Below are 14,943 nucleotides of genomic sequence, written 5' to 3' on the forward strand. Positions count from 1 at the left end.
AATGACATACACAACAAAACCATATGGTTTGTTTAGATTTCTTGGGGATTTTAACTTATCTGGGTATGTCACATAACCCACTTTCTGAAATGCCCGCAAAACTGTTACATTTCTTGCACAGATTAAGTGTTCTTCTTCCTATAGCCTAAACTTTTTCTTATGAAGGGCCAAAAAAACAAACAAACTTGATTGAGGGCGGTGGGTCGAAGGTTAGTATATCAAGCTATATTACAAAGTTTCCTCATTTATTTCAAAATAAATAGAAAACATTACTTTAATCATATTAACTAATGCATTATTATATATATATATATATATATATATATATATATATATATATATATATATATATATATATATATATATATATATATATATATTTACATTTCACAATGAACCCATTATAATGAAAACATAAGAATTAAATTTATAACACTATGGAGTTTAATGCCGAATACACTAACCTAGCTGTATCTCCCTTTGCCTTGATTTGCTCACTGAGGACTTCTGAATTGTGGTCTGTCCATTAAGCAACAGGATGTTCAATTAAGAAAAAAAATAAATTACAAAATCTAATTGAAAGATTTAAGCAATGTTAGTTTTTTGTAGCTTCACAATAAAACAAATCAAAAGGTTTCGTTAAATTAGAAATGACAATGTCAAATGCTTCCATGGACCAAATTTGGCCTGTGGGCTCTAGTTTGGGCATCTCTACTATAGACCCCATCATCAGGATTGACTGGTATTCCTTTTGTTTGGTCTGCAATCTGCATATGAGAAATTCCATGCAAATTCCATGCATGTTTTTGACAAAATAGAGAAAGCGTTTCTACTTTTTTGTGTGTGTGTTTGTGTGTGTGTGTGTGTGCGCAAGCAAGTATTTTACTGTACTTTACAAATACTCAAAAATGTCTCTGTCAATGTTTTTTTAAAGTATTATATATGATTTACCATAAACACACAAGGAGCAATTTCACACGCATCACATCCATAAAAGCTTTTTCCTCATAAATGCAAAAAATGTCAAATAAAATCAATAATTTTGTTTTATAGTGAGCCAAATATTATTGTTTTGATTACCAATATTTCTTTTGGTTTGTGAAGTTTTATTCGCTGAATTTCTACAAAGCATGTTGTAAACTGTAAACTCTCAGACTTTGTCGTCACATCCATAACGCATGTTTATTTTGCTCAGTTAAAATATAAAAAAATGTTCACAGATTGATGTATTTCAGATTCCATAACTGGTTCGTCGTTTTGGAAAATATAAACAGCTGTTTCGATATAATATTACCGCATACTTTCTCTGTGAATTTATGTTTTGAGTTTTTACTGCAAATGTCACCTCCATAACGCTGGAATTGCTCCTATGCTTTTTTTGACTCACAAGGTAACAGCAGTCATTGACTTGCAATTTATGTACCACAATTTCAGCTAAAAAGCATAATGAAATGTACTACTAAATAGTCACCAGGATGGTCTGAGATAGAGTAAATGAACAAATTCTGGGATGAACAACCGCTTTAAATTTGCAGCAGTAAGGTGTCTGCAGTCCTGTGGCCAAACACAGTCAAACATTAAACCCAACACACATTCTTCAGAATCTTATCAGCCGTGGATTCCAAAGTGCTCAGTTTGGAAAACACTGTGCAAATACATTTGTGCTGCAAACTTTACAAAAAGAAAAAAGAAAGTATTTTCCATGCGCGCTATACCTAGAACACGACTAAAAACAGAAATGTGGAGGAATCCTCGACCAGTGCAAAATGCATTTTCCATATGACTTTGGTTTGGCTTCGCAAATGACAGTGGAAACCCCCGTGGCATCAATATGCATCATGAATCGGTCAGAACAAGAACCAACTAAAAGGATTAAAATGACTAAGTTTAATTTGACAATTACATAGCTGTTTCTGTACATGGATGTTTCTCAAAATGATTAAAGCAAAGAGAGAGGGAATGAACAGAATGAAACATTTCTCCCCAAAATGAACAGTTTAGTCCACTCTATTGCAAGCAACTACACTTGAATGTAACAATCCCACATTTGAGAGACATACGTGTGAGTGTCAAAGACAATCAGGCCAATGCAATTAGCCAAAATGGTAAAGGGGCTGCAAAAGGCATCCCCATGATGTTTGAAAGTGAAGTCTCTTTAACATTAAACTGGTTTTGGGCATCGCAATGCAAACACTCATGGACTTCCTGTGGATTTTCAAGCTTTTGAGTTTGATTATGCTCTGTGAATACAAGTTATGTCTGTGGTAAGCCCGCCATCAACGATTAGGCTTTTTGCATAAAATGTTCCATGGACTCATTTACATGTTGATTATCGTTGGATGTCAGTGATATCATAACTATGGCACGGTTCAAAACCTGTTACACCACATAGCTACCTACAATTAGTATGCTACAACCTCCTCAGCAAATCTGTGCTTTGCTACAGTGGATGCCTCGATACATTTCGGTATAAAATGCCTTTAACACGCTGTTGGACTGTTTGGTGGAGACAAACTCCAAGACTTTTTTGACTCAAAGAAGCTGAAGTAGAGAAAACAAATATAGAAAAACCTACAATCAATCAACGAAAGGGAGGAAAAAAAAAATAGAGAATCTTCATTTAGGAATGCTTTATCATTGTTAAGCAAGAGTCCGAGATGTGTGTGACAGCTGTCACAGTACACAGGAAACTGAAAGCAAGCCAACCCCATTACGTCGCTTCAAAAAGGCCCGTTTGAAAACAAACCAAAAATAAATGTTAACTCTAAATCAAAACAGCACGAATATATTCGTTGGAGAGGTCTGATTTGCTCCAATATCCAGTTCATTTGTCCTAAACAGTCAGTGCCAGAGTCATTAAGACTTGTAGTTAGATGTTAACCAAGTTAAGCCTTCGTACAGTCCATCTCCAGTGGTCGCACATGAGGGCTGCACGTACCAGTTTCTATCCCGGATACGTGTCAGTCCCAGCTTCTCCTGGATCTCATGCGGCTTCATGGCGTCCGGCAGGTCTTGCTTGTTGGCGAAAATCAAAATGATGGCGTCCCGCATCTCTCGGTCGTTGATGATGCGGTGGAGTTCCTGCCTGGCCTCGTCTATGCGATCTCTATCTGCGCAATCCACCACGAAAATTAACCCCTGCGTGCCTGTGTAATAATGTCGCCAGAGGGGACGGATCTTGTCTTGTCCGCCCACGTCCCACACGTTGAACTTGACGTTTTTGTAGGTGACCGTCTCTACGTTGAAACCCACAGTGGGGATGGTGGTCACAGACTGGCCGAGTTTCAACTTATAAAGGATGGTGGTCTTCCCTGCCGCATCCAGACCCAGCATCAATATTCTCATCTCTTTGTTACCGAATATCTTTGACAGCATCTTCCCCATCTTGTAAACTGTTCATAAATGGTCAATTCCCTCCAAAAGAAAAACAATTATAAACCTTGTAGCAGGAGTTACTAAAAGTTTGATTTGTTTATAGGAATGTCAATTTTGGAAGTGATGTTTCTGAATGGGGAATATATTTCCAAGCAATAAGCACCACTGTACTGCTGATTAGCATAAATGACAGTACTGAAAACTTTCAGTACAACACGCACAAATGTAAAGGTCAAAGTTCGACTTTGCTTCGGTTTTAGGGTGTTAATACTTTGAAAAACACCACAGTCGATAATGATAATCCACCAAACTGCGACAAAGTAGCGATTTCGGGGCTTTTCCTGTGTGTGTGTTCAGTGCGGCGAGGCCTCTTTAAGAGCCTGCGGTCTTTCAAGACTTCCTCTTGGCGTGTGAATGTCCGTCTCGAGGGTTCTCTCACGTCCTTCCCCCTAAATGTAACCGGATAGCAGCTGAAGACGTCTAAAGCCTCGGCGGAAAAGCGTTCATTTGGCCGAGCTGCGAGTCTGTCATCTGGGCCGTCCGAAGAGGAGCCGCATCAATTTCAACCGTCCCGAATTCGAACTGTCTCACGTGCCCCTGAGAGACAAGAGAGGCTCAGAGGGAGTGCCAGAAAAAAAGCAACTTAGCCTGCTAGCTTAGCCGGCCGAACAACCCACATAAAATCTCAGAACACACACTTTTTACACACATGTTCGACATGATATGTGAAATATAAACATTAACGAGTGGTTTTCATTCATTTTAGAGAGACTATATGCGTTTTGGTTACCTGCGGAGGCCCAGCATTCTCTAGCAGTCTCAACCCGGTGTTCACTCCTAAATTCAGCCGAGTTCAGTGTGAAACTGACGACGTCAACGCTAACCAGCGGAAATAACCGTTAGAGTCTGATTTTCATAATAAAGGTCTTAGAGAGCGTTGAGTAAGGAAGGCTTTGCTTTAATACAAACCTTTCAAATGCACGCATTTTATTTAGTATCAACGCTCAGGGTAGTTAGCAAGAAATGCATTATTAGTTATTTCAATATCATTAGCAATAACACAAGAACAAATCGACTACTAACGTGAAATATACGTCAACATTTTTGAATAATACATTTTTAAAAGGTGCTTATGCATAAAAAATTGTACAAAAGAAATGAAGTAATAAAAAATTGGAAATTTCTTAATATTCATGTTATATTTCTCAGCCTCGTTTTGTTCCAAATCTATTTCTTCCGTTGAGCACAAGAGGAGATATGTTGAAGATGTTGGTAACCAGACTACTGTGATGCCCGTTAACAGCAGTCTGGGAGACAGTCACTTGTCACCACCTGCTGGCGTAAGTATGTAACCTGCAGAAAAAATGGCATCCATCAATTCAAGTATCTAATCTACAGTCTGGAGTAAACACAGATAAGTAAAATGAAATAATAAATAAATAAAAAACACACACACACTGAAATAAAATTATATGGGTTCAATTGCTTGATTGATTTAGGGTATTACAAAATATTTTCAGTTATAATTATTGTAAACATTAGAAATGCTCTTCTGCTGCTCAGCAATAACTCTGTGAATTATTATTTAAATTGAAGATAGCTGTTCTCTATTTAAATACATGGTTAAGACTTTATTTTGATGGTCCATATTGCACATTTTGTTGACATATTACATGGCAATTATTTCTCAAAAAAGAGTTAATCTATTTTTATTGCTAGAAGTTACTTTACTTTACGGCAACGCAGTGGCCCAGGTAGTGCTTTTGCCTCACAGCAAGAAGGTCGCTGGTTTGAGCCTCGCCTGGGTCAGTTGGCATTTCAGTGTGGAGTTTGCATGTTCTCCCTGCGTTTGTGTGGGTTTCCTCGGGGCGCTTCGGTTTCCCCCACAGTCCAAAGACATGCGAACAGGTAAATAGGGTAGGCTAAATTGCCCGTAGTGTGTGTGCGTGTGTGGATGTTTCCCAGAGATGGGTTGTGGCTGGAAGGGCATCCGCTGCGTAAAAAAAAAACATGCTGGATAAGTTGGCGGTTCATTCCGCTGTGGCGACCCCGGATTAATAAAGGGACTAAGATGAAAAGAAAAAGAATGAATGAACTTTACTTAACACATAATAAAAATAATAATCAAAGACTATAGATTTTAAAAAAGAATAAGCAAGCAGTGTATTCTATAGCCTTTGGTTATTATGCATGTGTTTGTTTTTGATGCTTTAATAATAATAATATATATATGCCTTAAAGGGACTCTAAAATAATAGCACAAAGGGACCTCGCCCTTTTTTTATATCTCAGCTGTCATTAGACACACCTGCTGATTGGCAGTAAGTGTGTTTTGGGCAGTGACCTATAATAAAGTTAGCAAGTGTGTTTTGGGCTCTGATCTAATAGTCAACCTTTGAAGTGGATCATCACCTTTCACCAAAGTTGTTTTAAAATTATTGAACAACACCTATTCTTGTCTTAGGACAATTTATAAAAGACTGTTTTGATCCAGTTTAAATGTTGACTACTGTACTCCTCGGTTAAAATTGTTGAGTTAAAATACCCCAACATATAACTCATCTAGGTTTTATAACACCTTTAAAACTCATTCATTCATTCATTCATTCATTCATTCATTCATTCATTCATTCATTCATTCATTTTCTTTTTGGCTTAGTCCCTTTATTAATCTGGGGTCACCATAGCTGAATGAACCGCCAACTTATCACGCATATGTTTTACGCAGCTGATGCTTTTCCAGCTGCAACCCATCACTGGGAACACCTTCCTAACTATGGGGTCTATTAACCTAGTGCATTAAGCTATTTTGATTCAATGTTAATTGATCCATTATGGAATTACCATTGCCACTGTTACTAGTACTACTATTAATTTTAGAATTATGGCTGTGTAAATAAACAACAAACAGTTAAAAAATACTTAAAATGCTTTGTTTTCATTATATTTTAAATTCCAGCCACGTTTGTAAAAATAAAACAAGAACCACAAATAATGAAGAAACAGCACAGAGTACAGATGGTTAGAAATGTGCAAGCTGAAAATCCAGTGTTGATGGGGCAGAATATGGAGTTCTGTGTGCTGTAGAGACTGTCCAGCAGCTGCAGCAGACTTCACTCAGTGTCCACAATGTACACTTCCACCACATCCAAACGCTTCTATATGATCTTGCTTTGGTGCCATTTCTCTCATAGATGTATTACATAATCAGATTTTAGTGGATTAGCCTATTGTTTAATGTACCTTCTAGATCCATAATGTTGCAAAATATTGTATTCTGAATAAATGCAGTTATTCTGAATATCATTTAAAGATTCTTAAAAATTAAAATGTTGCACAGTTTCCACAACGAGCAGAATTTACCGAAATAAAGCAATGCAATGTTGCTGAAATTAATGTTTGAATCAAAGGAATAATTTACATTTTAAGATATGGGTGATATAACTAGTTCGACAAAATCATGATTTTCGTCAATATATGAATTTCTTTTTACAGATTATATAGGCATTTAACATAATGTGTCTATAAAAATAAGTAACACATTTTATTATTGAAAGCTAAAAAATTATGGCTGAATTATTAGCCCCCCTTTGAATTATTTTTCCTTTTTTAAATGTTTCTCAACCGATGTTTAAAAGAGCCAGGACATTTTCACAGTATGTCTGATAATATTTTTTCTTCTGGAGAAAGTTTTTTTTTTTTTTTTTTCGGCTAGAATAAAAGCTGATATAATTTTTTTTAAACACCATTTTAAAGACAAAATTATTAGCCCCTTTAAGCTAGTCTACACAACAAACCATCCTTATACGATAACTTGCCTAATTACTCTAAACTTAAATTAATTAACCTAGTTTCGCCTTTAAATGCCACTTTAAGCTGTATAGAAGTGTCTTGAAAAATAGGGCAAAGCAGAGGTTGCTGGTTCGAATCTCGGCTGGATCAGTTGTGTGGAGTTTGCATGTTCTCCCTTGCGTTTACTGGGGTTTCCTTGGGGTGCTCCGGTTTTCCCCACAGTCCAAAGACATGCAGCGGTACAGGTGAAATGGGTAGGCAAAATTGTCCATAGAGTATTTACGTATGTACGCGAATGAGTGTGTATGGGTTTCCCAGTGATGGGTTGCTGCTGGAAGGGCACCCGCTGCGTAAAACAAATGCTGCATGGATAAGTTGGCGGTGACTTCCGCTGTGGCGACCCCAGATGAACAAGGACTAAGCCGAAAAGAAAATGAATGAATAACTGAAAAAAATAGGGGGTTTATTAATTCAGGGGGGCTAATTCTGACTTCAACTGTATATACATATTCTTTTATCTTGTTTAATTTATAAACGCAGCAAGGTTACTGTTGTAAAAAATTTATGTAAAGTGTTCTCACACTAAAAATGAAAATAAAAAATGTCAAAACAAAAATTATGGCTTTGGATACCAAATGTACCAGCAATTATTGAATCACCCACATATGAAAGTAGAAAGTGGTATTTTTGAAATAGTGTTACACTTTATAATGTTTATTTTATAAAATAAACACAGCGTTGACCTTTGAACACATTTCGTAAAAAAACAAAACAAAAACAAATATCCGTTCGTCCATGCATTTTATACGTATTATTTAATTATCACTAACTGTTATCTTTAAAAGCAGGTTGTACTACTTTACGTCTCTCGTGCTCTTATCAGCGTGTAGAATCAACGCACTGTCTCTTTAAGGATCTGCCTCGGCCGCTTTTCGGATGGCTAAAAGCGCCTTAGATATGGCGGAATGGAAACACAACACATCGGCTCCGTCCTCAGCAAGCATGACTTCGCTGTGTCGAGCTCTTTCCCGCAGCAAGTTAAATCAGTCGGATACGTTTCAGTCGCAGAAGTCTCTGTCCCGGAGCGCCGCGGGTCAGAGTCGCCGGAGGTTCTCCAGCAGCTCCGAGTCTCCTCCTGATGTGAGCCCCAATGTCGAGGCGAGGGTCCTGGTTATCAACACCGGCGGGACCATCGGGATGACGTATCACAATAACGGTAAACAATGCCAGCAGCTTACACACAAACACAAACACGTGGAGTTTTCATGTTTTATGAGGACTTCCTAAAGATGTAATTATGTTTATACTGTACATACTGTACAGTCTGTCCTCCTCAAGCAACCCCTTAAAGTTACCCCTAAACTCAACCTGCTTTCTGCAGTTTTACATTTTCAGAATATTTCGGTCTGTTTGATTTATGATTCAGTTTTTCCCAGGAGGTCAAAAATGTCCATACAAGGTCAAAAATTTGTGTTATTGTTGTTTTTGTGGGGAACAAACACCTGCCTGCATGCGGGGTCACTTACTGTATGATGCAATATTGCATACTTGCAGATACAGCATGCCCAGTATAGTACATGTTTATGGCATTTGATGACCTCCACATGTTTCTAAAAAGAAAAAAAGGCAACTTTAAATGTGTCTTGGAAAATAAAAATCTTGTGGGTGAATACTGTGGTTCCCAGAAAATTTAAAAGTGTTAAACCTAGAATGTAGTGATTGCGTAATGATATGACAAAGTACAATTTGTAAACAATCATATGAATAATATATTAGGCAAAAATATTAAATAGAATTTTAATAAAGATGAAAAATCAAGAGAAAGGTTATAACATATATATTTTTTGCAGCACTTAATTTTAATTTAAATGTAATGTCTTTATGTTTTCTACAGATGTTATGTGATCACACTTTTATTTATTTATTTATTTTCTTAAGTTTAAAATATCTCTTGTCACTCTCAAAAACAGTTCAGGCCACTTAAAAAATAATATCATATTTATATAAAGAATATGATGCAAAAACCTCTAAATTCCATCTAAAAATGTTTCCTAAAAGGATATTTTTTCTCATGTTTATGTTTAGTTATTTTAGAGGCAAATGAACAATTATTTAGGATTTTCTTGGCAAGTCTAATGGTATTCAAAAGCAGAAATTAAACAATCCTCATATGATAATAATAATAATAATAATAATAATAATAATAATAATAATAATAACAACAACAACACTGTATCGTTTTAATTTAGTAAATAATTATATAATGTACAATTAATCTTTAAGCTACAAAGGTTTCATGTAATGTGTCAAAATGCCTTAAATTTGCTTTAATTTCTCACAGTCAGGTCTTAAAAACACATGCAAATAATAAACTTTCACTCTAAGGTTAAAATACGAAATTAATTCACTATGTTGTTAACTGTATTGTCTGGTCAACTATAATCCCAACTACATTATTGCAGACCCACACATTGTGACATCGATGCTGAAACGATATTGTGTAGCTCTAATTAGATTACATTTTTGCAAGATTATTACAGCTGAATTTTCAGCATTATTAATATAGTCTTCAGTGTCACAAGCCTTTGAAAATCCTTGAAATGTGCTGCTGCTCCATTATTATTATTAAATCAGTTATTTATAATGACTCTTATTATCAATGTGATCTTCTCATTATCACACTATCACACTCATATACACACTAAAGAATAAATATTAAATAACAAAATCATTTTTTTAACATTGAAAATTCTTAACCACCAAATTTGCATATCAGAATGATTTCTGTAGGATGGTGTGAAACTGAAGACTGAAGAATTATACCTGAATCACAAGAAAAAAATACAATATAAAACTTTTTTGTTTTATAAAAATAATAACGATGATGATGATAATAATAATAATAATAATAATAATAAAAAAACATAATAATAATAGCGACAGTAGGTAGTGCTGTCGCCTCACAACAAGAAGGTCGCTGGTTCGAACCTCGGCTCAGTTGGCGTTTCTGTGTGGAGTTTGCATGTTCTCCCTGCTTCCATGTGGGTTTTCTCTGGGTTTTCCGGTTTCCCCACAGTCCAAAGACATGCGGTACAGGTGAATCAGAAGGCTAAATTGTCCATAGTGTATGAGTGTGTGTGTGTGGATGTTTCCCAGAGATGGGTTGCGGCTGGAAGGACATCCGCTGCGTAAAAACATGCTGGATAAGTTGGTGGTTCATTCCGCTATGGTGACCCCGGATTAAAAAAGGCACTAAGCAGAAAAAAAAAATTAATGAATACTTCTACTACTACTACTACTACTAATAATAATAATAATAATAAAAATTAAAATGAAATATGAATGGTTTTATTCTGTTTTATGCACAAAAATTCAGGTGAGCGTTACACTATTAAAATCATTTTTTATAAACCTAAATAAAATGTATATGTTATACTTTAATTCGGTGACTGATTCAGTAACTTCATCTCTAAATGCTGTACACCAGGGAATGTTGTTTTAAAGAATTCCTAACATTACATAGTGACATGCTTATATAAAGTAATTCATGTGAATGGGAGGAGTGCCGTGCCTCAGGAGTGGTTTTGTTTACAGTATTCCAGCAGAATTGGTCTGAAGAGGACACTGATTGTGTTTTATGACTTTATCAAATCCTATGAGTAGATGTTCAAATATTGCCATCTGTATACAGTAAGTCATCTTTACCGGCACACTGGGTTTTAGTACCAGTTTCTGCACGTTACTTAATCTTTTAAAGAAATCTTATCTAAAACAAACAGTTCTGCAAAAAAAGAGGTCAAACATAAAAACATTTGACTCTTTTAAATAGTTTTTCAGGGTTCAAGGGCAGAAGACGTATTATGTAACAGAAATACTGTAAACACAGTGTAAATCAACCTTGATATATGGATATTTGGACTCTCCAGGTTGCTCAGTTATACAAAAGCTGGTTTGGCTAGTTAGAAATGCACAACTTTAGTCATATGGGGAACAGCCTGCAGCTTTATTTTACTGTATAGCTTGAACTTGAAACAAGTCAACAAGCAATTCTGCGCATTCATAGACACCAAGTCATTTTCATAGGATTTCAGTGTTACATTTCATTTTACATTTTACATTTACATTTAGTCATTTAGCAGACGCTTTTATCCAAAGCGACTTACAAATGAGGACAAGGAAGCAATTTACACAACTAAGAGCAACAATGAATAAGTACTAAAGGCAAGTTTCAGGTCTGTAAAGTCTAAGAAGGGAAGTATTAGTAGTATTAGTTTTTTTTTTTTTTTTTGTACAGTTACTGTGATATTCAAAGAGGCAATTGCAGATTAGGAAGTGAAGTGGAGACTAAATAGTTGAGTTTTTAGTCGTTTCTTGAAAATAGCGAGTGACTCTGCTGTTCTGATGCAGTTAGGGAGTTCATTCCACCAACTGGGCAGATTAAGCGTGAGCGTTCGCGAAAGTGATTTTTTCCCTCTTTGGAACCACGAGGCGACGTTCATTCACAGAACGCAAGTTTCTGGAGGGCATTTCAGTTGTAAATGATTTAATTGACCTGATTGTATAATAAATTGTCCTTTTTTTGCACTCAGAACCAATGTCACTTTTAGAAGAATTAAGGGAGTAATGTCTGGTGGAACAACCCTGATTTTCAATCCCAGAAAAAGAAACCTTTGTTATTCTGGCCAAGACAAAAAGAAAAGCGCTAAGTTACTATATTGTTTAATGCGAAATTTGGAGGAAATGTTATCAGACATTTATAGATTTTTTTGAGATTGTTTATTTATTACAGAACAAAGCAAGCATACATAGCTAGCAATAACTATATACAAGTCAGGGTTTGAATTAAAGGAAAATATATAAGAAATTAAATAAATAACAATAAACAGGAAAAGAGAAAACTCTGGATTGAGAAGTATACCTTTAATATAATATTGTTTGTCTTTCAGTACACTTTAGTTTATCTAGTTATTATAAGAAGTTATCTCAGTGAATTCAGACCATACTTTGTTGTTTTGGGTTTAGCTCTGGTAATTGTTTCTGTAGAAAGTTCTAACAGTGCAATATTAATTTGTTTAATAAGCCATATTTTGTCCACTGGGAATGTGGGTTTATGCCAAAGTATTAAATATAACCTTCTTATCTGCAGTTAGTGCAGTATGAAATATCCAATGTTGGTAAATATTAAAGTTAAGATCATAATCATCATTCAATAAACAAATATTGGGGTATTTAAAAATAAATGTTTCAGAAAATTCTGAGATAGTTTAAAACACCTTATCCCAAAGTGTACTGATAAGTGGACAGACATTTTTAGATAAAAAAACAATAAATAAAAATAAAGTATATAAATAAATAAATAAATAAATAAATAAATAAATAAATTTCCCAAATGATGTTTATCAAAGCAATGAAATTTTTACAGTATGCCAGATAATATTTTTTTCTTCTGGAGAAAGTCTTTATTGTTTTATTTCAGATAGAATAAAAGCAGTTTTTATTTTTTAAAAAGCCATTTCATTTTAAAGACAACATTTTTAGCTCCTTTAAGCTATAAACATGTATATTTTTTTCAATTGTCTAGAGAACAAACCATCGTTATACAATAACTTGCCTAATTACCATAACCTGCGTAGTTAATTTAATTAACCTAGTTAAGCCTTTACATGTCACTTTAAGCTGTATAGAAGTGTCTTAAAAACATCTAGTGAAATATTATTTACTGTCATAATGGCAAAGACAAAATAAATCAATTATAAGAAATTAGTTATTAAAACTATTTAGAGAGAGAGAGAGAGAGAGAGAGAGAGAGAGAGAGAGAGAGAGAGAGAGAGAGAGAGAGAGAGAGAGAAATTGACACTTGTATCTATTAATATATGTATCCATTCGGCAAATATTAATACATATTTAAATTTTTAATAATTTTTTCATCCAACATATCTTGCATTAAATTACATATAAAATAATAGAAATATATATTTATATTTAAATTCACGACAACTGTGTTTGAATTCTTGAATTCTGACCGGAGATTCTGATCTCTGCCGAATTCTGGTCATCATAATCTCAGGGTAGCAAACACAACTTTGGTGCAGATATATTTGTTTCATATATCAGATACAGTTGAAGTCAAAATGATTAGCCCTCCTGCGAATTTGCTTTTCTTTTTCAAATATTTACCAAATGATGGTTAACAGAGCAAGGAATTTTTCACATTATTTACTATAATATTTTCTCTTCTGGAGAAAGTCTTATTTGTTATATTTCGGTTAGAATAAAAGCAGTTTGAAATAAAAAAAACAAAGAAACATTTTAAGGTCAATATAATTAGCCCCATTAAGCAATATATATTTTTTTGATTGTCATTAATCTGGGGTCGCCACAGCAGAATGAACCACCAACTTATCCAGCATATGTTTTATGCAGCGGATGCCCTTCCAGCTGCAACCCATCACTGCAAAACATCCATACACACTTATTCACACACATACACTACGGACAATTTAGCCTACCCAATTCAACAATACCGCATGTTTTTGAACTATGTGGGAAACCGGAGCACCCGGAGGAAACCCATGTCAACACTAGGAGGACATGCAAACTCCACACAGAAACGCCAACTTACCCAGCTGAACCAGCGACCTTCTTCTGAGGCGAACGTGCTACCCACTTGATTGACACTTGAATGCTACCCACTTGATTGACACCGTGCAGCCCATGTAGTCATCATGGCAAAGATAAAAGAAATCAGTTATTAGAAATAAGTTATTAAAACTATTATGTTTAGAAATCTTTTTGTTGAACAAAAAATTGAGAAAAAATATACTGGGGTTTAATAATTCAGGAGGGCTAATTAATTATGACTTTTTTTGAATAACTTTTCTTTCTTTTCTCTTTTTTCAGTTTTGTCTCCAGAGCCTAATGCTTTTGTTGAAACGCTGCGCAAACTGCCCATTCTGCATGACGAGCAATACGCACAACATACGAGACTGTACGACTACTACAAGCCTCAGGAGAACACGCTGGTGCTGCCGTAAGTTACACAAATGGCATCAAATTAGACTTTTGTGGAGGTGTCGGTGTGTTTATAGATCCACCTCTTCTATTTGTTTGCAAAGTGCAGGGTTCCATTTTTGCGTCCTGCTTTTATTGCATCAGTTTTAAAGGAACACTTCACTTAAAAAAAATGCTTATTTTGCAAGTCTGCTAGAGTTAAACTGTTAATGTATATAATTTTTGAATCCATTCAGGTGATCTCCGGGTCTCGTGGCGCATTTTTAGCTTAGCTTAGCTTAGCATAAATCATTGAATTGGATTAGACCATTAGCATCTTGCTCCAAAAAAGTTTCCTATTTAAACCCTGACTCTTTTGTAGTTACATTGTGTACTAAGAGCAACGGAAAATAAGATGTTGTCATTTTTTAGGCCAATATGGAGAGGAACTATACTTTTGTATAATGGCACTTGCACACATAGGGCTCAACCTGTGCAGTGCACATGCCCTTTTTAGTTTTTGGATAGAAAGTGCCCTTTCAAAATGATCTGAAGTGCCACCACTCCAACCTCCTCAACAACCCCCCCCCCCCCCCCCCCAAAAAAAAAATAAAATAAATAATAATAATAACTATGAATAGAAATAATTGAAGTAGGAAAAATATTCCAAACTCATTTTTGATGCTAATGGTGTAATCTGATTCACTTATTTATGCTAAGCTAAGCTAAAAGTGTTCCCGCCAGACCCAGAGATCAGCTGAATGTTTTCTAAAGTGGTCAAACTCA

The 14,943-nt window shown here is 35.3% G+C and overlaps 2 protein-coding genes across 14 annotated transcripts in view; one reads left to right on the top strand and one right to left on the bottom strand.

Moving 5' to 3' along the window:
* Positions 1-1,872: 1,872 nt before the first annotated feature.
* Positions 1,873-4,239, bottom strand: arf6b (ARF GTPase 6b). Its single transcript, NM_001161375.1, has 2 exons — positions 4,166-4,239; positions 1,873-3,972 (listed from the first exon to the last, which is right to left on the bottom strand). The coding sequence occupies exon 2, from the start codon at positions 3,382-3,384 to the stop codon at positions 2,857-2,859; it is 528 nt and encodes a 175-aa protein (NP_001154847.1). The 5' UTR covers positions 3,385-3,972; positions 4,166-4,239; the 3' UTR covers positions 1,873-2,856.
* Positions 4,240-8,101: 3,862 nt separating this feature from the next.
* aspg (asparaginase homolog (S. cerevisiae)) overlaps positions 8,102-14,943 on the top strand; it is a 37,407-nt gene continuing 30,565 nt past the window's right edge. For 11 of the 13 annotated variants that reach the window (XR_015512391.1, XR_015512390.1, XR_015512389.1 and 8 more), the window contains exons 1-2: positions 8,106-8,383; positions 14,068-14,197. Coding sequence is in view for 6 of the 13 variants with exons in the window: in XM_087288372.1 (XP_087144498.1) it covers positions 8,125-8,383; positions 14,068-14,197 (389 nt within the window). In the remaining 7 variants the exon portion in view is untranslated. 13 annotated transcript variants of the gene reach the window in all.

The sequence above is a fragment of the Danio rerio genome, chromosome 17 (assembly GCF_052040795.2).
Source record: "Danio rerio strain M-AB ecotype USA chromosome 17, GRCz13ab, whole genome shotgun sequence".
In the NCBI taxonomy this organism is placed as follows: domain Eukaryota; kingdom Metazoa; phylum Chordata; class Actinopteri; order Cypriniformes; family Danionidae; genus Danio; species Danio rerio.

What these genes read in the sequence shown, in the direction of transcription:
- arf6b (NM_001161375.1), bottom strand. Translation starts at nt 3,384, where the DNA reads ATGGGGAAGATGCTGTCAAAGATATTCGGTAACAAAGAGATGAGAATA.